The following is a 25,624-nucleotide window of genomic DNA, read 5'->3' on the forward strand; positions in this document are numbered from 1 at the left end:
AACCTTGCCACAAAATTCATTGGACCCATTTGACAATCCTCCCTGTTGGCGATTGATCCTGAAATCAGCTCCCATAATCAACCCATCCAACAACAAAAATTGTCCATCAAGAATCACACGGGAGATTTTCTTTCTTTAAGAGTTAATTTCATTGATCTTCAAGTATAAAAAACGAATTCCAAAACAAGTAGCCCTTTACAAGAATAACAAGTGGAAAACAAAAACAAAGTAAAACCTAATAATTTGTAGTTCTTTATTCTTTTCCTGATCTAGCTGCTGCTTCTTCTTCTTCTCCCCCCCCCCTTTTTTTTTGTGTGGATCTCCACCTTTAATACTGTGTTCAACTGTTACTCTCCAGAAGACACCATGAAATTGTATCGATTCCAAAATTAGCAAAAGTACAAGTCAAGTCCATGTCTTCCGAAGTTTCAGGGAAGAGAAGGAACTTCCTGTCAATAACAACCTTTACATTGCTAATTAAATTATCTACCTTTACATTGATAATTATTTGACTTCAAACAGGGCAACACCGACAATAAACTCTAAGCAGCAAACTGGAACATGTTACGAGAGAATCAGGTTCAGTCTATAACAAGATATGAGGGTAATTAATCCATTCCTTCAGGGTTAAGAGAATTACTTTATGGATACACCATTGCAGTTGATTGGATGATTTGGTTCACAGAGTGCATCTACAAGAACCCTAAAATGCAGAATGAGAACAAATGGAATATCAATCTGAGCCATGATATTTAAGACCCTAGTTTGAGAGAATAAAATCTTCCAGGAAAGGCATCAAGCAAAGCTGATCACTCTGTTACCTAATAGCAGGGAATCTCAAAAGAACAAAGCAGATAATGAGAATGTGGTACACCCAGTTGTCGCAGCAACCTGAGTTATGGCTTCCAAGAAAAACAAACCTGTCTGCACCAAAGGAGTTTGATGATCTCTTACCAATCAGATGTGCTAGGAACCAAATCATACGGGAACTAGTAACTCCCCTCCGCTATGGTTCATCATAATTCAGTTCATGATCCTGATAAATCAATACAAGTGACCCATCAGTTCTAAGTAATAAATATTGAAAGAAGGAAGTCAGTAGTAGTCAAATGGTTATACTTGCCTGTGAGTTTTCCATCATAGAATTGAGCATTTTTAGATGATTTAAATGTTTCCAAGAATTCTTTAGCCTTCTGTAACTCAACCTTCTTCCTCGACCTATCCCACTTGTGTTCAGTAGCCAGTATCTGAATTACACGCGGCAATGCTCGGCCTGCTGCATCAGTGTCTAGAAAAGCAAGTCTACATCTCCTAGCAATGAAATCAACAGCAGACTCGCAGTACTCATGCCTAGCACAATATGCAACCTCCGCTTCTAGAAATGGATATCCATGAGCAAGTCTCTTCCCTAGACTTTCATTCTGGAAAATTGAAAAAATTGTATGATGAAGCTTAACCTCAGAAGAAATTAAGCTCCCAAATTCAACAACCACAAAGCATTATCCCAATTAGATGGGTTGGTAGATGGATCCCAGAATAAACTTGAAATTAAAAATATAAAGGCAAAGAGAACACAACAAATACAAACTCTATGGCATCGACCCAACTTAGCTCCAAACTTTATCTTAACTGCTCAACAATGACCACCAGGCCTCGAGAAAGAAGTATATTACAAAAGCACCAAAGCAAACAAAGCCTAACTATCTAGGGTCAACCACTGGATCTTTGCTTTTGGCTCTATTAGAAATCAGACAATGATCAAGACCCAAGATAAGCATGTCTTTCTTCACCACTTCTCTTTTGTCATCTTAGGCCAGCCTCTAACTCTCCTAGTACCCTAAATCAGGACCAGGCTGCTCCTTCGAGCTAGGGCATCCGATGATACCTGTTGAACAAGGTCATGCCCACCTCAAACACCTTTTTCTAAGAAAATCGTATAACCAGAGCTGTTACCAGCCGACCTCTCTCTAACTAAATCAAGACCCTCATCTCATTTTTAGTAATCCGATTAATGCATGATATAAAATTAGTAAATTAAGTAAAAATATAAGGCGTACAAAATCTTGTGTATCAGATGAAAAGAAACCGGTCAAGTGAATGACCAAAAGTTTCATACAGAGTTACAGACCAACCCAGGGCACACACGGTGGGAAAAGTTCAGGTGCGTTCACCAACCAAGCCCTTCCCTATTAAATTCAAATCAAGAGAAACCCACCCTGGGTTATGTAGCATGCAAGAGACTAGCAGTTATATAAGAAGACAGTGACACCTGCAATGGAAGGCAAAGCACGCCAGGAGCCAAAGGGTTCTTGCATATGAGAATTAGTCGTAGTTCTGTATGGTTCCAATACAACCCTAAATCAATAGTGAAGGCAACAGAAATCATGGATTTGACTCACCCCATTGGGCATCCCTAGTTAAGACAGCCAGAGTTACAAAAATAAAGTTAGGATTATTTTATCTTACTGGATTTTCAGTTGCTATGCCACTCAGATGCACAATCTTTTTCATTAAGCAACAGTACAACACAAATATTGATGTTTCCAAAAGAAATTAGGAAATGATAATTTCAATTAAGAAATGATTGCATATCAATCATTCAAATGCTAAACTAAAAATAATATGCTGTTACCTGTATTTATTCTGTTACCTGTGCATTGTTGTCTATTCCTAGTATCTTGTGCAAAAAACAATCATATGCAGCTACAACAATCTAAAGAATAAAAGAGGTACAAGGTGAAACCTGAGCTATGGCAGCAACCTTTAGTGCCAAAGTACCATAAGAATGAGCTAAATGTTTGGCTGTAGCACTGTCCATTTCCCCAGGAACAACTTTACCACCAGCTGTCCTCTTCATACGAACAAATTGTTGAGCAAGCACTGTAAAAAAAGCTCGATTCCACCCATCTCCTCCAACAATCTTTAGGTTGTTGGTCAGACAGCCATTGGTTGGGCTCAACTTACCAGACTTTACAGCTGCATCAACTGCAGCTTCTGCCATGCTGAAACAGGTTGTAGCAAGCGTATCACAAGAAAATGCCAAAAAATAATAATAACAATAATAAATTATGAGCAGTTCTCTAGCTGAAATGTAACCACAACAAAAGATTACAGGGAATAGCATCTTTGCACAACAATAAAATTTTATAGGAATGCCAGATAGCCATGAAAGCATGAGCCATGAGGATAAGAAAAGGCCCCTATACATGTGACATAAATATTTCCCTGTTGACACTAGTCATCCATTATTTTATGGTACTACATCCAGATTTTCTCTCCCTTTATACTCCTTCCAGACATTTCTGTAAAAACACAAAGGTAATATCACCTTCAGATTGATATTACCTGCGGTAAGTAGTCCATTTTCCACCTGTAATGGTGATCAAACCAGGGTAATCCTCAAATACAACATGATCTCTAGAAATGCTCTCTGTGTTCTTTGCTGAAGGATCCATTGCCAGAGGACGTATGCCACTCCAAGCAGAAAGAACATCCATTCTACGAACCTGAGAGTTCACGTGAAAAGACCTGGTAACAATTACCATAAGTTCTTTTTTTTTTTTTTTTTTTTTTACAACAACACTAGGAACAGATAAACCGCAAAGCTGTACATATTACACGATCAACATAAAAATATACTGCTTGTATGTTCCAATAACGAAATCAAACTGAGTACAGAATAGGTGATGATGCATTATGGTTTCAAACAATATCTATGATCAAAATGTCATACCCTAGGGGATCACAGTCAGAGGAGAAAAGAGAGCAACAACAATACAAGGAAAAAGATTAAAATATATTAATTAAAGATGTTGTTGATAAAATTAATTAATCATTTTCATTTCCTTCTTTGCCCCCATACAGATAATGAATAGCATGAGCTTTTTACTTTTCCCGATGTAGTTTTGAAAATGGATGTTTAGCTGTCCCTTAAAAGTAGGAGAAAAACATAAGAAATCAGCATTCCAACACATGGTCAGACATACACACAGGCACCCCCAAAAAAAAAAAAAAAAAAAAAAAGACAGGAACCAAACCAATACAGTCCCACCAAACCCCTCTCCCTTCTCTTCTTGCTGCAACCATTAAGAGAAGACCATTCATCAGGGAACATCTTAGAAACAAAAGACAGTCCTACCAACTTCTCCAAGGATACCAAGAGCTAACAGAGAAGAATCAGGGAGCAAAATGAAGCAAGGAATGTTGCACTGACACATGACACACATCTTAATTAGGGAAAATTCCGGGACACCCCAAAAGTTTACCCAATTGGCAATCGCTGCCTCTACTGGTAGAACTGTTAGTTGGAAAGAAGAAAAGACCATTATACTCTTGATGGTCAAAATTGCCATTATAACCTTGTATATATCTTCTAACTGGAAAAGACTACTATACCCTTCAATTGATCTCCCTTCAACATAATAAATCATGATTTCCCTCCCTCCTTTTTCTCTTCTATTTCCCAGATTTGCTCATCAGGGTGCAACTCCTTTCTCTTCTCTTCCATTTTACTTGGCCATTTTACCCTTATATCTCCACCTCCCTACTTAGTGGATCCCAGCCACCATTTGTCCTTCTTCCTGCAGCCACACTGGTCCTCCTCCTCCTCCTCTATACTTCTTCTTCCATGCCACTAACCCGCCCCTATCCCTCACTGCAGCTTGAACTGGCACCACGTTGTCCCCCAACCCATCCATATGCTGGTGTCCTAGCCCCTGAGTCTACCCTCAAAAGAGCTTATAGACACTTCCATTTTATTTAGCCATCTTACCCTAATATCTCCATCTCCCTCTGCTAATTCAAATTTATCAGTTCTGATATATCTTCTGTTCCAACTTTTTCCCCCATAAAAGATCAACAAAAGAGAGAGATACAGAGCTAGAGAACGAGAGGAAGAAGAAGATCTGAGAAATATTGTAAGAGATCTCATCCTAGATGTGAGAAACCTCAAAGAACAATTTCCACTATATAGAAGAAAAGTTAGATACATAAAAAAGGAAATAGAGATCTCGCAACGGAGTCTAAAGTAAACTCTAACTACCGCTAGGATCTCTCTTGAGATTTAGCGCAAGAGCTAAATCTCGAGAGATCTAGTGGATTCCTATTATGACCTCGTCTCCTAACAAATTTCCTTAACACTCCCCCTCAAGATGGAGAATAAACATCAAACATTCCAGCTTGTTACAAATATAGGTCACTCTATCTATCCCCCAAAGATTTAGTGAATAAGTCAGCTAATTGTTCCCCACTTTGAACATGACAAGTGGATATCAGTCCTTGCCATAGCTTCTCACGAACAAACTAATAGCATACTTCAATATGCCTCATACAGTCATGAAAAACAGGATTTGATGCTATGTGGATGGCAGCCTGATTATCACAACTAAGAGACAGATGATTCATGATTAATGCCAAGCTCTCCCAAAAACTCTTTAATCCACATTAATTCACATGTGGCAAATGCTACAGAACGATACTTTGATTCTGCACTAGATCGAGCAACTAGTGTCTGCTTCTTACACTTCCAAGACAAAAGATTTCCTCTAATAAAGGTACAATAGCCTTTAGTAGACCTTCTATTAGTTGGTGAACCAACTCAATCTGCATTAGATTATCCCTCAACTCTCTTGTGGCCATGATTTGTGTCAAGGAGCCCACATCTAGGAGCTTTCTTAAGATACCTCAATATGTGCATAACTACATCCAAATGAGTGGTCCGAGGACAAGATAAAAACTAACTCACAAACTAATCGAAAAGGTAACGTTAGGTCGAGTCACAAAAAAATAGTTTAGCTTTCCTACCAACCTTTGATACTTCTTTGGATCTTCAAGAGCATCTCCATCTGTAGGCATGAGTTTCATATTTGGATCCATTGGACTATTCAAAGGCTTTATACCAAGGATCCGTATTTCAAATAGTAAGCCAGTCGCATAGTTGCAGTGAGGGGGGTGGGAGATTTCCCTCCTAGGACTGGGCCACTTCAATTCCCAAGAAATACCTAAACCTCCCCAAGTCTTTAGCATCAATTTGTTTCTGCAAGTAAGTCTTTAATGCATCAATATTAGCTGAATCATCTCTAATAATAATAATGTAATCTACATACACAATCAAGAATATCCTCCCCTATACTAGAATAACATAACAACACTGAGTGATCACTATCACATCAAGTCATACCAAACTTTGTCCAACTGAGGTAAACTGGCCAAACCATACACATGGTGGTTGTTTTAGACCATATAGTGACTTCTTCAAATGACATACCAAACCATTTCCCCCTGAGCAATAGACCCTAAATGTTGCTCCATATAGACTTCCTCGTGGAGATCCCATTAAGGAAAGCATTCTTCACATCTAGCTAAAATAGGAGCCAATGGTATCTAGCAGTTGATGTAGCCTTAAATGAATAAGGGTCAATTCTTCTAGGATCTTATCAAAACCAACCTTAGCTTGAGGTTCAAATTAGGGTTTTAAGGGTTTTCGGCCAGAACGGGTTCAAGTTTTAGTTTAGGGTCAAACTACATTATAAATCAGATCTTATTTATCATATTAGGGAATCGCCCACCCCAAAAGCAAAAATGTTCATAAATTTTATTAAACCATCCATTTCACATTCTTGCAGCTAAATTGCAATGTAAAAAAATTTATCAAACACTTTTGATGCATCAACAAAGTTGTTGGGTCTATTTCCTGAAGCAAAACTGGGTGTAGTTGGGTTTAAGGGACTGTTTTAAGGGGTGTTTGGAAACAAAAATTGCAATTGCATAGATTTAATATTTCCAGTTCTTGCTTGAAAAGTTTCTATTTCCAAACAGGGTCCTTGAAGCAGAAATATTTGGTGAGTTCAGGTCCTTAATATTTCAGGTACCAAAAAGCTGGTTTTATTCCCTTTAAATGCTGGAATTTTGGTTAAGTACCAAGGGTCTCGGACTAGGATTTGAACAAATATAGTGTTAGGTTTCCCAATTTTAGGGTTAGGGTTTTGGAATCTAGGACTAGGTTTTTATGGTTTTAGACTTAGGGTTTTAAGGATCTACGGAGGGTTTGAGAATATAAGGTAGCAAACGGATTAGGGATTAGGATAGGGTTTGGGAACTTAGGGCAGCCAAGGAGGGCTAGGATAAGGTTTGGGGATTTAGGTGGTCTACAGTTTATGGAGAAAAGAAGTAGTTGAATGGGGTAGGGTTCAAAACAGAAAATTAAAAGAGTGGAAGGGGAATGAGATAAGTGCTGACTTGTCACTTACCTGTAAGATGGAGACGGAAAGAAGTGGAGGTAGGCTACAAGCACTACAGAAGGAGAATCCTTCAAAAAAGAACAATGTCCCTTACCAGTGATGATAAGTTCCACTAACACCTTGCTCTTAGGCAGCAACACACTCTTTATTAATTGTATTCTGAATTTTTGTCCTCGGTTACATGCTCAGGGCTTTATTATAGCCTTGCACAGGAAGTCCCAGTGAAATTAGGACTTGGCAACTAACTCTCTTAGTGGTACTAAACATACTAATCCAAATTCAAATAAACTCTTATAACTAAACTTAAAAGGACTCCTTATCATATCCTAGACTGACTCAGGCATTACTCAAAACTAAACTAAAATATGAAAGACTATTCTGCCCTTATAACTTCAGTTGGGCAAAAATTACATAATTAGACCAACTAAAAACTAAAATGAAAACCTATTTTCATAGTTGACCCAAACTAAACTTATGGGCCCATTGAGTAGGCCCATGACCACATAAACCTACTGAACAAAGGCCCAACATCCATATTTATCAACCCAAAGTTGATTTCAACAGGAAGTTGGCCAATTTGGTGACAGATCTGCATCAACTCTCCCCATCTTGAAAAACATTCGTCCTTGAACTCGGTAGTGGGGGGGGGGGGGGGAAGTAACATGTGTGTAGTAGCCTGGACCATTCAAATCTCACGCAATGTAGGGCCTTCTTTAGGCTAGCTGGCATTGTTTCAATCATGTCTTTGCAAGCTTTTGTAGCACCATTTTCAGCTTTGGCAACCTTTTCACCAAGGGCTTGAGTCTCATCATCATCTTCCATTGTTCCAGCCTTGCTGTCTTTAGCAGTCTCTTCTAAAGTTACTTTCACTGACATGGGCAACAGCTCTTCCATGGTCGTTTGGACTTGACTTCATGTTATATTTCAATCATTGGAGCGTTAACTGCTACGTCTTTTTCCTTATCAGAAAATCAATATTAACAATATAGATAACTAATATAAAGGAAAACCTTCTGCCCAAATCAGAAATTTTATTTGAGCAAGGGCAATAGCAATTTGGTTTCAATTTCAATACCAAATAGAAAATGCATGACACAAAGACAGGAAGGTTACATTCTACAAACTGTCCAAGGGGAACCAGGTAACAATTTAAATAATAATAATAAAAAAAATTCCCCCCCCCCCCCACAAGTATAATGATCATGGTTAGAGATCAACAATACTAATTCCAACTCAATTTTGACTTCTTTCCAATAAGCCAATTCATATATAATTATAATTAAAATTCCATGGAGGTTGATTCAGTCTTTTCTATTAGACTTAGTTGAACCATGCTTATGATTCAAACATGTATTTATTTTACCTTTTTGGGTGAATATTCATCACCAAAACCCCAAACTGGGAGAATAGACAAGGAGAGAGGGTTGTAATCATGTTTGAATAGGCACCATGTAAAATGAAAGGGAAAATTTCCACTATTTGGCCCCAGCATGACCATTCTCTTAGTTCCAGAGCAATAGAGAAAATTTCACCTCCTATTTCAACAAAATATTTCAGTTTCGTGACAGATGGTACTGCGTAGATATGCGAATGGACTCACTAGAATCCATTATTCTGGACGGATACCAGCCAGAAACACCAAAAAAAAAAGAATGATGTAATTCAACACTAAAGTTCTAAAGCAATAAAGAGCCTGCAAGTCATTAAAGGGAATATTGCATGCAAAGCAAAGCGTGAACGATTCACTGTGACTGTGTTACTTTGCAAGGAAAAAAGGTCAGGGAAATAAATCAAATTAACGGCAAAGTAAGAAATTTTCAGATCATTGTGTGATTTGTGTCGCATTATTATGATGTAACAAAATCCAAAAAAAAAAAAAAAAAAAAAGAACACTTTGGTTATTAGATCACATCACTTTGGAATCCAATTCCTGATTATAATTTAATTCACCCCAAAATACAATTCCCTTCATATGAAAAGTAAAATAAATCGTAGATATGAAAAAGAAGCTAATCGGATATGCTTAGAGTTAAAAAATAGGTTATACAATTGTGATAAAATAAAATAAATAAATAACTTATTTTTATTTTCAAAGTGGTTTCACTTCCTTTACTTGAAACCAAACAAAGCCAAATCTATGAAATGCCAACCAAGAAACATGGTTAAGAGAATTCAAACCTTGACTTTAAGGTAATCACATATTGCATCTAAGATAAATTGTATTTCATCTTCATGAGGTTCTGGAAGCATTGTGATTGTAGTACTGGAGTCTGTAGTTCCTGCAATTGTTCTTCCTAGCCATGGCAACATAAAGACCACACGTCCATCCTTAGTTTTTGGAACGATTAAACCCATCCCTTCAGGAGAATAGTAATCTGGGAGAACAACATGAACACCACTGCTGGGACAGATCATGGCTGGTGCATCTTTGTTAGCCATCCTCCGCACAGAATCACAAAATGGACCAGCAGCATTCACGACTACTTTGGCATATGCATCGAACTCTTTTCCTGATGCGCCATGATGGGTAGCAAGAATCATTACAACCAAAACAAAATTTTCCTCCCATCAAACAGACAAATGGAAAGTTCCAGAATGGTGACAAAACCAAATATATTGAGCTCTACGATGCATACACAGGATACTAACAAATATTTTGAATAATGGTAACATTGTATGTGGCATCTCATCATGCAAGAAAAAGATCCTACATGACGAGGAAACTCCATCTCATAATTCTGCTGTCCTGGAATTTGAAAATGCCACTTCAGGGTCCATGTCAAGCAATGTTACCAGTTTTTGGTACAAACCCAAATAATATTCATAGAAGGGTCACATTGGACAACCCTTAACCATGTCAGATACATAGGTACACTTATTGGCCTCATTAACTAGATGAAATTAATAACATTGTTTAGACATCATGGACACGCTGTCCTCAACTTGATGAGATAAAGTTGGTTGGCTCCCAATCCCTAAAGAGCCTGTAGCACCTTGTTGGCTTCAGATTTTATTAGGCATCATTAAGCAACCCCTCCCTTTGTCCCTTGGTTCAGAATTGTATGGCTACCTGGTCATAAACACAGTTTTGCAGATCACAGGACCCTTCAGATTTGCTTACCCACCACATCTTCCTTCTCACCCAGCATATCCCAGTTCCCTCAACCTGCATCCTGTGTGGGAATAGTTTTAAGGACATCGACCATCTTCCTTTGCATGCCCCCTTTCCCTCACCATTTGTGAAAAAGCTATAAGCACTATTTCTGATCACAAAAATTGCTGGGGTAAGATTGCGTAGGAATATTGCTCCCTCCCCCCTCCCCCCCCAGCAGGGGGGACTCTACCTGTGCAAAAGCCTTTGCCACAGGTGTTCACCCAATAAGCAGTGTTTCTGATTAGAATAGGAAACCCATTACCATTGATTGGGAGTGAATTTGGTTAAGTTGGCCTTTCTCAGGCAGTCTATATGATATATATCAGGTAACCTTATGTTCACAGCTGGATCTCTCACATTTGGATGAGGCAGAATTTACTGTAGATGGACCTCCAAATCTTGTTCCTTAGATTTGAATTGGCAAGCCATTTTGATGTTAACCCAAATTCCAGGGTTTTACCTAGTAATGATGTAGCCCTAGATTTAGGCTCAGTCCAGGATCCTCTCTCAGAGAACCAGCGGTCTTATAGGAGATTTCTTGGAGGAATTAGGGTTTAAAGTAACAAAACAGGGGGGGGGCCGTGGGGGGGGGGGGGGGGGGGGGCCCCCCCCCCCCCCCCCCCTGGGGGCCCCACCCCCCCCTTTTCCCCCCCCCCCCCCCCCCCCCCCCCCCAAGGGGGCCCCCCCGGGGGGATAACCTAAAAGGGTTCTAAAAGGGTTTGGCCAGGCTTAGAAACAAAGGGAATTGAGTTTTGAAGCTTGTATCCTAGCTCTAACTATTTCAGGTCTGGTAGTAATTGTAGGCTTAAGTTTCAGAAGTTTTAGAGCTTGGGATGAATGCTACTAGGGTTCGGCTTCTGCTGTCTTGAATTTCCAGAACTATAATTCCAGGTTAGGGCTTAGAAATGACATTTGAGGGCTTAAGTTGGGCTTGGAAAGGGGCTGTTGTTGCTATTTTATATTTTCAGGTTAGTTCTAGTGTGTTTAGGTCAGTCCAAGTTGGTTTAGGATGGGTTAATAGGTTTGAAGAGTCCTATAGGGTTTAGAATTCTTGGATTGGCCTGGAGTTAGGATCGAGTGTAGGAAATGGGTTGGAGAAACTAATTCGAAAAGGGTGAGGTGAATGGAATTCGGGTAGGAAAAATATAGGTGTTCTACGGTTAGGTAAAATTCTGGGTTTAGGTTTTCTGGTTTTCCTGTGCTGCCACAGGCTAGAAAAGAAGAAGAAAGGGGAAGGGTGAGGGCTGTATTAAAGTTTAGAGTTGGGGGAGGGTAGGGGATGGATTCTAAGAGAGCCGTAGGGTTGGGAAGAGGTTATGGATATCTGGGAAGAAGGGGAAGGGTGGGAAGACTTGCATGGGTTAGGGGAGAGGGAGAAGGAGGCTGGAATGGAGAGGGGAGGGGCTGTACTTACTTGTAGAAGAAGGGAAGGATGCTGTTATGGTTGAAGTGCTGCTGGAAATTGAAGAAGAAAAACTCTTAATGCTGTCATGCTCCTCCCAACAAAGCCATGACTTGGATTTCCTCCAAACTCAAAAATGTTATTCAACTCAACTTGTCGATTACAGAGTAAGCAAATAAGAAACCAGATATTTATAACCTTAAATAAGAAACAAAATGGGACTCAAACTAAGAAACCTAATTACTTCAACTTGACTTTCTAACTCTAATTAGGACTCTGACTTGACTAACAACCTCGAACATAAACAAGCACTCTATAATAACTTACTCTAGAGAGGGTGGTTTGGGTATTTGCTGTATCCAAGATGTAAATATGGCATCTCTCCTTTAAATCACCTGGAAGATTGCTTCAAGGCATGACTCTATTTGGGTTAATTGGATTCACTCTTACCTTCTCAAAATCTGACTCCATCTGGACTGTCCCGATCCCCCCAACGCTTCTTGGTCTGGAGGAAACTCCTCCTTCTTAGACCTCTCGCCCTCTCCACCATCTCCACCCAAATCTCCTCTAGTATCTACATTTCCTTAGATACCATTTCCCGCTGGCTTAACCCGTGGCATCCAATGGGTATCCTTTTCACCTTCTTGGGCCCATGCACTGTTTATGAGTCTCGTATCCCTATATCAACTCCCTTTATTTCTTCATTGCCCGTGGTTCTTGATCCCCCATCCCCCACCCCTATCTCACTCAAGTTTGGTCTTCCCTCCTTCCTCTCTTGGATATTCCCCATGACGTCACTATCTGGACCACCTCCTCCTCCAAAACCTTCTCCATTTCCTTGGCCTGGATATTACTTCGCTCCCCTTCTCCCTAACCCTCTGAAGAGCCCTCAACCTAGGCCTCCCTACCCAAGCTATTCTTACTAGCCATCACATCCCTGTAAACCTTAATTTGCATCCTTTGCTGGAATGGTTCAGAGGACCTTGAGCATCTCTTATTCACCTGCCCCTTCTCACGTCTCCTTTGGGGAAAAGTCTTAGCCTCCATTTGGACCCGTTTGAGACGCTCTTTTGGTTTTACTCGAGATTGGCTTAGATTTTGAGAAACTTTTCGGGCTCTTCTACTTGTGATCGGGTCAGTAAGTTGGTCTTCAGTGCCACTATTCACCACCTGTGGTGGGAGCGCAACCTTAGGAGATGGAATTCCAAATCTCGATCCCTAGACTTGATTTGGAAAGCCATCAGTTTTGATGTTTCTTCTAGTCTCCGGCCTATTCCCCCTCTGGTTGTTGATACCCTAAGGAACAAGCTCATTGTTGTCTCCTGAGGTCTTGATTCCTCTTTTTGGCCTCCCTCTGGCTTCCCCCCTTCCCTCTTTGTTGTTTCTTGCAATTTACTTTAATTATTCATTCATCCCCCCCCCCCCCCCCCCAAAAAAAAAAATTACTGTAGAGAGATCCAAATAGGATTCTAACAATAGATATGCAGTCCTAATAAATAGTAGATTCATATTAGGGGATCCCAACATAACTGGGAATCACACCTAGAAAAGGACTCTACAATAACTCACGAAATACTAATCCAAATCAGAAAACAAAAATATATCCTGAGTCAAAACAATAAATTGGACTAACTCTGCCTTGACCTAAGACACCAAGAAAATTGACAAAATTACCAAACCAACCCTATAGTTGGACAAAATTACTCGAGTCCCTGTTAGGGTAGTAAGGTGCTGGTAAACCCTTTGGGCCCTCATTAGGTGGCCATGGATTTAGTTTACATGACATTTCCTTTAAATGTTTTCACCAAACTCCACTTCTCTACCTTCAAACTGATTGTTGACACCCAAGGAACAATTCCACTGCTGTTGTGTGGGATTTAGATCTCAACCTTCCTTTACCCGCATGACTGGACTGCCTAGTGGGAGTTTGTTTCTTTTCACCCCCATCACACCCCATAAAAAATACAAAACACACTTTTCCTCCCTTAACTTTCCCAGGGTTTTGTATGCAATTACAATGAGTCCTTTCACCTCCAACTTCATGGGCTATGGATGTTTGAGTATTTAGTTTTCCAGGTTTCTTATGTGAATATGTGATGAAGGAGTTGTTGAATCTCCAACTTCTTAAGCCTCTTAATTTTCTATTTTCCTACAAGTAGTTATTATCTTTGGAAGCCTTCCCCCCCCCCCCCAAAAAAAAAAAAAAAAAAGAAAGAAAGCTCCACCCCACCCCAATCCATGCAAAACAGGAAAAAAGTTGCACATGCTGATTAGGATTTAATCAATCGAGAGTCAGCTTCCTTCATCCATAAAATGAAATCATGAGTCAGCTCTCAATTATCAAAAAAGATACTAGGTGTGTTCACAGTCACCTATACACAACATTTCTACCTAAAATACAATGTAGCAATTACTGGAGGGATGATGTTCTACTTCAAGTTCAGGGCATGCAAAGGCCCACTTCCTTAAAAGAAATGCAATTACAATTAGACATAACAAACTCATTTCAGACAGGATATGCAAGATAATGGTCACTTCAGCAAATATAATGGAAAAATTGCAAATGTAAAAAGCCTCCTATTGATTCTAATTCTATACGGCTTCAACTAAAATGGAACCACTAAACCTTGAGCACTTATTTTTTTTATGGGAAGACACTCCTTATATCTGTTGTAGAGTGATGCATACAGGGGCATATATGTCTTTTTCATTTAGATTAGCATACAATGCCTTATGTATTTGTTTTAAAGGGTAGTATGGTCCTTTTGGTGGTTTGTATAGATAACCTATTAAGGCTTTTAGGGTTTCATTCCTCTCATCTTCTTTGTCCTTGGTATTGTGCGAGTTCTCTAAAGTCTTATCTGGTTCTTGCTGCCTCTCTAGTGTTCTCTCATATGTGATGGAGTTTAGATGGTGATTTTGGCTTAATCTTGAGCATGGATTAGAACTTCTTTGCTGGTGTTATCTATGCTTGGAACAGTCACTGGGATTGGGAGTGGATGAGGTTTGACCTACCTGGTTTCTACTGTGTTCTTGTATATTCTTTTGAGAGTTAGAGAGGTAAGTTCCTTAGGGCTGTAACCTTTTCTTTGATATTGAAATGTGCATATCTAATGAGTCTTAGCACTTATCCTTGGATGTAGGTCTTAGGACCGAACCAAATAAAATCGTGGTGTCTCTCTGTGATATGTGTGGTTGTTTATTTGCTTCTACTGTGTTAATTAGATACAAGTACCTAACAATAACCCTAAAAAGCTTAATAAAATCTCAAAAGTTAAAGAACACTATGGTTGAGCTGAAACGACACACACTTCAAAAATGGAAAAGAAAACAAAGCAATATTTTCAAACTTTAGAAATTTTAGTGAAATTTTGTAAATTTCAGTCATCTCATTTCAGAATTTCGAAAAAATTTCAGTTATTTCAGTATGGTATTTTTGGCATTTTACACACCAAGATGGCCAAGGAAAACTAAATAGAAGAATACAATGTTTTGGCAAAATTTTAATCTAGCTGAAATGGCCTTCCAAAAAGGAGATCTTAGTTCTTGGTTTTGACTTTATAGAATATTAGCAAACATTTTTATTTTTAACATACTTTTAACGGTTACTTATAAGACCACATTCATCACAGATAGTTACTTCAAAACAAAAATCCATGGAATTCAAATGGACAAATTAAATCACCAAACTTTTGGAAAACTCTCCACAATTTTATTTTATTTTGTTATAATTTTTCCTTTTGTCATTGTCATTTGATTAAAAGAAGCACGGGAAATGCTTCAATATCAAGCACAAAAGAGTCACATCTTGACTATGTTGAATGGAAGAGATTTACTTAATAAAATTTTCAAGCTATTTTCTTAATTGTAAAATATTTAATCCTGAATTACTTAAAAGACTTCAAGCAGTGGTCAACCTCAATACTGACAGTCACTGAATTAGGAAACCATAAAGTTGAACAGTTTGCATGAAAATATTTTACAACAAGAAGAAGGTTTATCCCAACTAAACGGAGTCGGCTACATGGATAATGGATTATGGCCTACCAATCAGCTCTTTTTGAGGCCATACCAGATACGAGGCCTACACATATCCTTTCTCACAGATTCTCTTAAGGTTATCTTAGGTCTGCCTCTAATTCTTCTAATTTCTTCAAGCTAGGTTAAATCGCTTCTGCGCACAAGGACATTTAAAGGTTTGAATGTGGCCATGCCATCTCGTTTCTCATAGCTTATCATTTATCAGAGCTACTCCAAAACCAGCTCTAATATGATCATTATTTCCCTTATCCTTCCTTATTTTGCCACTTATACATCTTAGCATCCTCATTCTACTCTACTAAGTTTATCTATATGATGCTTCTCAACAGTCCAACACTCTGCACCATACATCATAGCTGACAATAACATGTTTAGAGCGTTATTTTAAACCTTTCAAGTATTCAGGAATTTTCATCAATATTTTAATTGATCTTAGAGAGAAAGAAACTAGAAATTGACATATTAAGACAAAGAACATTAATCACATGGAAAAAAAACTTACCCAAATGCAAAAACAGAAACGAGGAAGAGGGAAGGAGTTAAGTCAAAACTGTTGTAGCTGACAATAACATGTATAAAAACATGTACTGCTTATACCTGACAAATTGTTACGGATGCGTGCACCAATTATACGATCGGTAACCTCATCCTTAAGAAAAGCAATCACTTCTGCATAGTTAAGCACTGTTGCACCAGCTAATGCAGCAGTACATGCCAGGCCAACATTAAGTCGAGAATCATTCATCTGTCCATCATAGTACACTACTGTACCCTTCAAGGATCTACCCTCAACCTTCCTTGAAAGGGTTGGAAAGAGTTCAACTGATTCTTGTGCAGAATAATACCGGGATAAATGAAGCAAACGTGGTCCTGCTACCAGGTCGTATAATTTCAGACCCAACCAGTAGTAAATTACTTCAAACCAGTTGAAACACGGTGTCATGCATGGTAAAGCATGGCATAAGTGCGGAGCATTCTCGATAACCTGTTTACGCTCTTCAAGTGCATGAGAAACCAGTTTCAGTTGCCCATAGTCAAAATTGAAGACAGCTTTCTCCAAGTAGCGTACCCCTGCCAAGAATGAGAACAAATTTAGAACCCAAGGAAAATTAATGAAATACCCATTTTGGCCACAATTACTATCCACACCACCCAATTCTTACCCTTCCTCCTGCTCTGCTGCTAGCCCATGGCACAAATCCTTATTCTAGGTTTCATTCACCTTGTGATGGCCTGGCCAGGAAATGATGTCAGAGAAGACAGCAGATCCAAGAAAAACCTACCTCTGTTTCTCTGATAGGTAACCTAACATACCTTCAGTCATTCAAAAACCTAGTGGAAATCTCAGATAACAACAGATACCCAGCACACCCTGCCTTCCTTTTAGTCCATCGTTGTTGAGAGGGATCCTTCCTCTTCCTTTGAGCAGGCCTATGCCTTTCCTTTGTAAAGGAAGCATCTTGTAATTGGTATGTGGATTGTCCATTCTCTTCCCTTTTTCGTTTGGCAAGGAATTTTTTATCCGTCCAAAATCTATGGATGTTAATATGGAAAACCAGTATAAACTAATATACAAGTTGTAACTGAACTGGCTTGGCAATGAGGCACCAATACCATTTTGATAAAGTGAAAGTGCGGTCTGATAGCAGGCAATACCGTCTGATCTGGTTTGGAACCTAGATCGATAGAGGCTGCTCAGATCCCCAATCACAAGTTCCAAATTCTTCTGGCTCCACTTGTTCCAATTGTAAAATTTTACTTGTTAGAAAATTTCAATCTTTGTACCCAAGAGAGAAAATATTATGTAAGATTTTCGAATTTAATGCTCATGGTACATAACCTTCCATATAAGCTGCACTTATTGTTAAAGGACTTGCTAGTTTATGCATTAGGTACAACAAGCTGCATCTGTTGGTTCTACTTCCAGTGTTCCTTTGGATTTCACTGAGAAGTGTGATTGCAAGGGCCTGCAGAAAGGTTTGTGAAAGTGAAGGGATCATGAATGGCGACCGGGGTGGGGAAAGGAGAGAAACCAAAGTTGAAGGATGACAGTTTCCTCCTCAGAAATCGAGTGACTGAGCAAAAGTGATTGCTCAGGAAGGAAAGCACACAGAACAACCCTGGGGCACGAAGCATTTGCAAGGAACATTTTACTCTGTTTTTCACAGTAAAATTTTTCATCTTACCTTCCTGATGTTTACTCCAGTAAAACTTCTACTTGAAGAAGATTTTACAAATTGCAAAGCAAATGGCAGAAATAAATTTGAATGTAAAATCATTTTAATGTCAAAACAAAAGGAGGCTCCGGAAAATTTAATAAACATCAGGTAAACACCTAATAGCATCAGATATTTGAATCTTAGAGTAGATAAGCTGCAAAACAGCTACTGGTTGTAGTTTTCCATTACCATGGGGGGGAACTATTTTCAAACCTTTGACCTTTTTTACCAGAGTCCTGTTCTACCTAATTTTTTTAATTTGTTCCAAGGCTATGTTTGCTTTGGTGTATTTTCTGAAAAAAAAAATTTAGTCTCCAGAAAATCAAAATGAAAATTTTAACTAGTTGAAAAATGTTCCAGTACTACTTAATGGAAGAAGACATTAATTGTTAAACATACAAGACTTAACATTTACAAAGTGAAATTTACCACAGAAAATTTTCCAGGAAAAATTACATGCTGAAACAAACGAACCATACTAAGAAGGACAGGTCCACTCATTTAATGGAGGCATAAACAAGGCTGGAAATTTTTTATGAGGGTGAGGTGGTAATTTCACCCCACATCATGCCCAGGCATAGGGGTTCAAATTCTCGCACAGGGTCCCTTCTCCCAAAATGGTTTTCAATCTGAGGCTTCTCAACATCTTGACCTTCTTCATTTCGTAATAGTAGGTTTGATCTCCCATGGCAGCTTATATCATAATATTGTACCTTTTCAGAATGTTATTATTTATCGGAAGCATTATTAGACATTTGCGTTAATTTTCATCCCAAAAAACTAATTGATTGTATCTCTTTCCCATTCAAGTACTTCTCAAGATGCTTACATTGAAACAGAACAAGGATGTGATTTACCGAAAAAAAAAAAAAAAACTGTCATCATAAGTAATATTCTCTCCATATTGCATGATTATGATATTGGCAAAGAATTTCAAGTGCAAGAGAACGATTATCAGCTAGAAATTCAACCATTCAAGATGTAAGGAAACAAACCAACAATTGAGGATATCCAGATATGAGATACCTCCATGAATGAGCTTGGTGGACCTAGAGGAAGTCCCAGAAGAGAAGTCCTCTCTCTCAACAAGCCCAACGCGAAGGCCCCTGGAGAGAGCATCAAGAGCTACACCGCAGCCGGTAGCGCCACCGCCTACGACAAGAACATCAAGAGGATTAGCAACACTTGTACCTTTCAAAGACGATTCTTGGACTTCCCTGGAAGGGACGTTAGCGTTAAAGTCAGAAATTTTTCTCCTGAATTTCTCAATGCTTTCTCCTCTATCGCTCTCAACCAAGTCTGGAATTGGGTCTCTGAGCCCCATTACACCATAGGCTCCAGCAACAGCAACGATGGCAGCTCCGAAACCCCTCACTCTAATTGCGTTTGCCATGAAAGAACAACTTCTTCTTCTTTCTCCTTTTCAGATTGGTATTCAGTGATCAAAGAGAAGTATTACCAGCTTGCAGGGATGGAAAAAATGGAAACTGCAGCTGACATGGGTCCATACATGAACACGAGTCACGACCCCTGTGAATGCGCTGGGACTCAATTCAAAAGAGTCGAGAGTAATCAACTAATTCCTCACTTCACTCTTAGATTTCCAAAAAAGGCCCTTTCTTTATGAATTTTATCACACGCCAAGCATGAGGGGTAAATGGTTTTGCGGTTTTTTAACGCATAAATAGAGGGCATTTATGCGATTCCATCTAGGGTGCGGTAGAAAATAGAATAAAGCGCATTCATGTCTAAAGCATGATTGATTCTCGGGATTTTTATTTGCAACAGTCGATGCTGGCTATTGCCAAAGGTATAGATCATGCCACATCATCATAAAATGATCTTACGATTGAGAATCAAAAGGTAGGGATGTATTTGTAAATAAAAATTTTTATTTTTACATGTAAGATATATTTTTTTGAACAAATTGTATTAACACCCCAAAATAAAAATCTTAAAACATTGACACTCCACTTTATGTTTAAAAAGCACAGAGACCCCAAAATTGAATTTTTAATTAGATATATTTGTCAAATTTATCACTGAAAACAGTTTAATTACTATTTATTTTTAAAAATATCCCTATAATAAACAGTATCTGGAAGGTTTTCAATGATAAATTGGACAAATATATCCAATTGAAAATCCAATTTTGATGTCTCTGTGCTTTTTAAACATAAAGTGGGGTGTAAAGCCTCCATTTTGGGGTGGCGGTGCAATTTGCTCTATTATTTTTTATAAATTTACAAAATAACTCCTTGATCTACCCAATTCATCTCCTCCCTTGAGCCCTCTTCTCCATTTCGATTTCCTTCGCCGTTTTCAATTGAAAGTTTTGATTCCAAGGTCAGTTCTTCCCTAGTGCTGGCCAACAGCAAACCCTTGTCCATTCATATTCTGTTCTTCTACCCTTCACTACAATCACCAAAGTAACATGGTTGACACTAATCATAAATATCTTTTTTCACAACTTGAAGCACAAAAAAACCAAGACTACAAGAGAGGTAGAAGAATCTTATACCCATCTCTCTCTTCTCGAAAATGAAAAATATGTACCAAAGCACCAAATAAGCAAGAAATTTCAGTCACTTGGAACATTGACAGTTGAAGCAAGCTCAAACCTTTCAAGCTTTTCTCAAAAATATCAAAATTTAAAGGGCTAAAAGTGGGGAAATTTTCAATCTTGTGTTATATTTTGAAGAAATGATCCACAAAATGGACAGCAATGTCCGTTCTTTGAGGAGCTACACTCGATTTTCGTTGAAAGGGAGAAAGTATGCAGAGAATGTTGTTGGAATCAAAGCCTAGGAATGTGCAAGCCAAGAAGAAGGCGAAGAAGTTGAGTGGGGGAGATCAATCTTCCGATGATCTTTTGGAAGAGGAAGAAGAAGATGAAGATGAAGATGAAAGTGAAGAACAACGGGTTATGAGGAGTGGAAACAGCTAGAAGAGGAAAGCTAAGAAGCATTTGCAACAGCAGCAGGGATGGATCAGTGAGGAATAATGGTGGGAGCATTTACTAGATATTGCAAGACTTCTTTAATCAACAGCAAAAAATGGAGATGCAGTTGTTGTAAATATGTTTAAAACTTAATTAATAGGGATAATTACTGTTGGCCCCCTGTACTTTGATTTTATTACTACTGTATCCCCTGTAATTTTCAAAATTACTGATCCAACCTTCAACTTTGTCTATAATTACTTTTGCCCCCTTACCGTTAAGTTCTGTTAGTTTACTAATGATGTGGCATCTTTATATTTTCTTAAAAATTCCAAAATACCCTTATATTTATCTCTTTACTTATTTATCCTTTTATCATGTTACAGTAGTACCCTTAATTAACTGTGGACAACAAAAAAAAAAAAAAACTATAATCCATTTTATTCTAAAAAAAAAACCACAAAATATAGAAAGAATGATTAAATAAAACTCAAATAGAAACTGAATATCCTAAAATATTTTCAAAATAAATGAAGTTTAGTGAAGGTGGGAAACCAAATTGGATTTAGATTTTGTCCATTTCTTTAATTGAAAATAAATGAAGCTTAGTGAAGGCGGGAAACTAAATCAGATTTGGATTTTGCCCATTTATTTAATTCAAAATATATGAAGTTTAGGGTAAAATTGACATTTAATCTGGATTTTATAAATGGGGTAGCATCGTTTCTTAATTTTAATGAAGGGCAAATTAGACATTACATATTCAAACTTAACGGCTACTTAACACCGTTATAAGGAAGGGGGCAATAGTAATTTCATAAAGAACAGGGTTTTATTAGTAATAAAATCAAACTCTAGGAGCAAGAGCAATTATCCCTAATTAATATATATATATATATATATATATATATATATATATATATATATATATATATGTTTTAATCGTGTCTTTTATCTTATGGTTTTATTTAGTCCCACATCGGGTGGAGAGGAGCTGATTTTATTGTTTATATATAGTAAGGGCCTATGTAATATTAATTTGTGCGACACGAACTGATCCTAAACCCTGTTATGACCCTAAGATATATATATATATATATATATATATATATATATATATATATATATATATATATATATATATATATATATCTTAGGACTTAGGACTCTGGGCCTTAATCTAGAGTGTCCATTTTGTCATGGGCTCTGTTCCGGAAAGCCCACTGCTGGGTGAAAACGTGGAGATGCCATTAGAGAGGCACTATCTTGCTCGAGAGGTACCTCCCTGAAGGGAATTGAGCTGAATAGGTACCCTCACAAAAAGAGGTGATCACCTTACCCTTTCACCCATAGCATTTGGGGTTCTATATAAACCTATTTTCGAGTTCATTCTGGACACTAAATTTCCTCATATTTCTCTCTCTCTCTCCCTGTTGTTATTCTGTGAAGCAGTGAACATAACCTGATTACATCTTAAGTAATCTTTTTGGGGTACAACCTTAAAGGTTTGGGTTGACAGATCTTGGGGTGAAGACACTTTTAAAACATCTATTGCACAAATTGGGGTGTCTAAATACCTTAAAGAAAGTACCACTGGTATGTTTCACCTTTGAAGGAGTACTGTGATTATAATAACAGTTCAAGTGTGTGTGCAGATTCCTCAACAAGTTTCAACAACAGTAGAGGGAGACGATGGAGAAGAGGGCTCAGGAGAGGAGATGATGAACATTGTGATAAGGTAGATCCAAGGAATTATTTTGTAAATTTATATAAAAAAAATCTTGAATGTAAAAATAAAAAGTTTTATTTACAAACAAACCCCCACTGTTTGATTCTTAACCCTTGGATCATTTTATGATGACGTGGCACGATCTATACCCTTGGCAGCAGCCAGCATCGGTTATTGCAAATAAAAATCTTGATTCTTGGGCTGAGACTAGAATGTTGCGCAACACCTGCTGCCACCAACCGAGACTAAAATCAAGATCGAGACTGAAATCTTGATCATTGGCAGCATAACACTGAAGTTGAACCATGATTCTTGTCCTTATAAGTGAGAATTGTGAGACGGTGCCCATGAGCAACCACCCATTTGTGCAACTCTGACTCTCAAGATTAGGTTAAAAAAAAATCTCAATAATAATTCTATTTTAAAAAGAGAAAATAGATATGATATCACTCATTGAAGAATCCATTTTACCGGGAGGGATAGATGTTCGAATTCAATGATTTATTGGACTTATTGCTTCTACCAGTGAGGTTGCTATTATTATGCTAGAAACACATCCACCTTAAAATTTTGGTACCCCACTTCTTTTTATCTTTTTATCTGTTTAGTGCTATGAGGTTGAAAAGCTTCAAAATTCGTAGTTTGAGTTTGTTTAATTTATTATGGTTGATTGATGGTTGTCTAAGATTTTGAGATGATTAAACAACACTATTAGAATCAGCACGTAGAAACTATTAGAAGAAATGAGGTTCTACATTCTACAAGACCTTGGGGGAAGAAATTCATTATAAAGGTATTTTGGAATTACATTAACGAAGGTAATTGGGGTAGTTTGAATAGTTTAGGGTTTTACACTAAAATATTATCCTAATTAGGGTAATCTGGTGTTTGAAAAAATATCGAATGGCAAACATATAATTTAATTGAAAATGTAAATAGAAGAGTGGACCGGACTTTTACGGATTTTTATTTGCAGCAGCCGCTGCTGGCTGCTGCCGATGGTGTTGATCGCACCATGTATTGAAAATAAGATCCAATGGTTAAAAATCAATTAGTGGGGGCTTATTTGTAAATATTAATTTTTATTTTTTCATTTTAAAGGTTAAACGTTTATTAATTTACAAACTTACACCTCTCATTTATCCGACTCCTCTCTTCTTTCTTTCCCTACTTCTTTCTTTCTTCTTCTTCTTTGCCTTTTTTCTTTATTCGGTAAAACGTCTCCTCCCTGGCTCCCCTCTTCACTCCTGAAAATCCTATTAGCAACAACCGGTTTGGGTTTCATTAGAAAAAGGAGGTTGAGCAAAGGAGATGGAGAACAAATTGAAGATATGGCGTTGGGAAGAAGGATCTAAAACTGTCGCCCTCTTCTGCTTCTAACGGCAGCCTTATCACGGCCGGCAAAGAATAATTTCGTTGAGAACTAAGTGCAGAAAAACGCAGAAGAAAAGAAGAAACTAGTCATTCTGAAAGGAAAACAAATGTAAGTTATGAAAAATTTGATATATACTCCAGTCAGATCAAACTTCTTTTTTCCAATCAATCGGGAAAGAAGGTTTACATTAGTTGATTCTTCTTTTTCGATCAAAAACAGAACTAAGAGGTTTACCTTTTGTAAAGAATGGGAGGTGATCCGTATGTGGGCATGACTCTAATGACGAAAATTGCAAAAGAAGAAGAAACAAAGAAATGGAGTCCCGTAAATGAGGGGTGTAAGTTTGTAAATTAATAAAATTGTAACCTTTAAAATGAAAAAAATAAAAATTAATATTTACAAATAAGTTCCCTCCAATTGATTCTTAATTGTTGGATCTTATTTTGAATACGTGGCGTAATCACCACCATCGGCAGCAGCCATCAGCGGCTGCTCCAAATAAAAATCCCACCTTTACTTGGTAATAATAAGAATTCAAATCATCATCCCGTTACACTATGCTCACAGCACCACAACTTTACCACCACAAATCCTGTGGGATCCACAAGTAAAAAATAAAAAAATAAAAAAAAAGAACCCATCACCCAACGGATTTTTGTTTTGCGCAGGCACAATATGTTTGACACCTGTAAGGGTGTAATCTAATGGTTCCCAATGCATTACATTTAATCTTTAGGTTTGAAACCCCTTAGAATTTACAATTACACATCCTTAGTTTAATGCAAATTTACAAAACAAGGCAAACTTTGGGATGATTCCAAAACCGATTCAGATTGAGCGATACCCTAGCCCCATCAACACAGAGATCTACAAGCTTAGTCTTATCATTGCAAATCTGCAACTCCTAGATCTAACAATGGAACTACGGATCGAATCCTTTGCAAGCTAGACAAAATTTTCACCAAGAAGGATTTTTCTTGTAGTCCGAAAGGATAAACCAATTGAGTGATGGAAGGAGAAGAGGGATTGACTCGATAACCAGAAAAGAAGTGATGCATCTTAAGTTTAGAAAAATTAGAACCTTCCCAAGTCTGAAACTAAAACTTCAATTATGTTCCGTTCTGTTCCGCAATATTATAGTTTGGGGAAAGAAAAAAGAAACAACTCCAAAATCCATCTTCGTTTCCAAATCCCATCCTCGTTTTTAGTTGAACCCGAGTTGCAAAGAAATGCCAAAGAACCTAAGCCCAAGGGGTTTAAACCCTAGAACAATTAGACTTGAGTTCAAACCATTTCGCTGGTATTCTAACGAGCAAAATACAATACTTCTTAGACTTCTTTTACAATCGATTTTCAGGTAAAATATCAGTGGGTATCATAAAATTGAAGAGCTTACAATTGTTCACTTGTTTCTCACAATCTCTTCGAATCTGATTCCTCTAAATCGTCTTCACTTTTTTAGCAAACCCGCACCGTTGCAACTCCATTGCAACTCAGACGATGGGCTTGGCTAAAAAACTCAGAC

The 25,624-nt window shown here is 38.0% G+C and overlaps 1 protein-coding gene across 1 annotated transcript; it reads right to left on the bottom strand.

Annotated features, from left to right (window-relative positions):
* Positions 1 to 362: 362 nt before the first annotated feature.
* Positions 363 to 19,609, bottom strand: LOC149023805 (glycerol-3-phosphate dehydrogenase SDP6, mitochondrial-like). The gene is made up of 7 exons (XM_089144295.1): positions 19,081 to 19,609; positions 16,433 to 16,906; positions 9,417 to 9,748; positions 3,346 to 3,506; positions 2,744 to 3,002; positions 1,124 to 1,421; positions 363 to 1,036 (listed from the first exon to the last, which is right to left on the bottom strand). The coding sequence occupies exons 1-7, from the start codon at positions 19,445 to 19,447 to the stop codon at positions 1,029 to 1,031; spliced, it is 1,899 nt and encodes a 632-aa protein (XP_089000421.1). The 5' UTR covers positions 19,448 to 19,609; the 3' UTR covers positions 363 to 1,028.
* Between the last annotated feature and the right edge of the window lie 6,015 nt (positions 19,610 to 25,624).

The sequence above is a fragment of the Hakea prostrata genome, chromosome 2 (genome assembly GCF_041222555.1).
Source record: "Hakea prostrata isolate BN-2017 chromosome 2, UWA_Hpros_2, whole genome shotgun sequence".
In the NCBI taxonomy this organism is placed as follows: Eukaryota; Viridiplantae; Streptophyta; class Magnoliopsida; order Proteales; family Proteaceae; genus Hakea; species Hakea prostrata.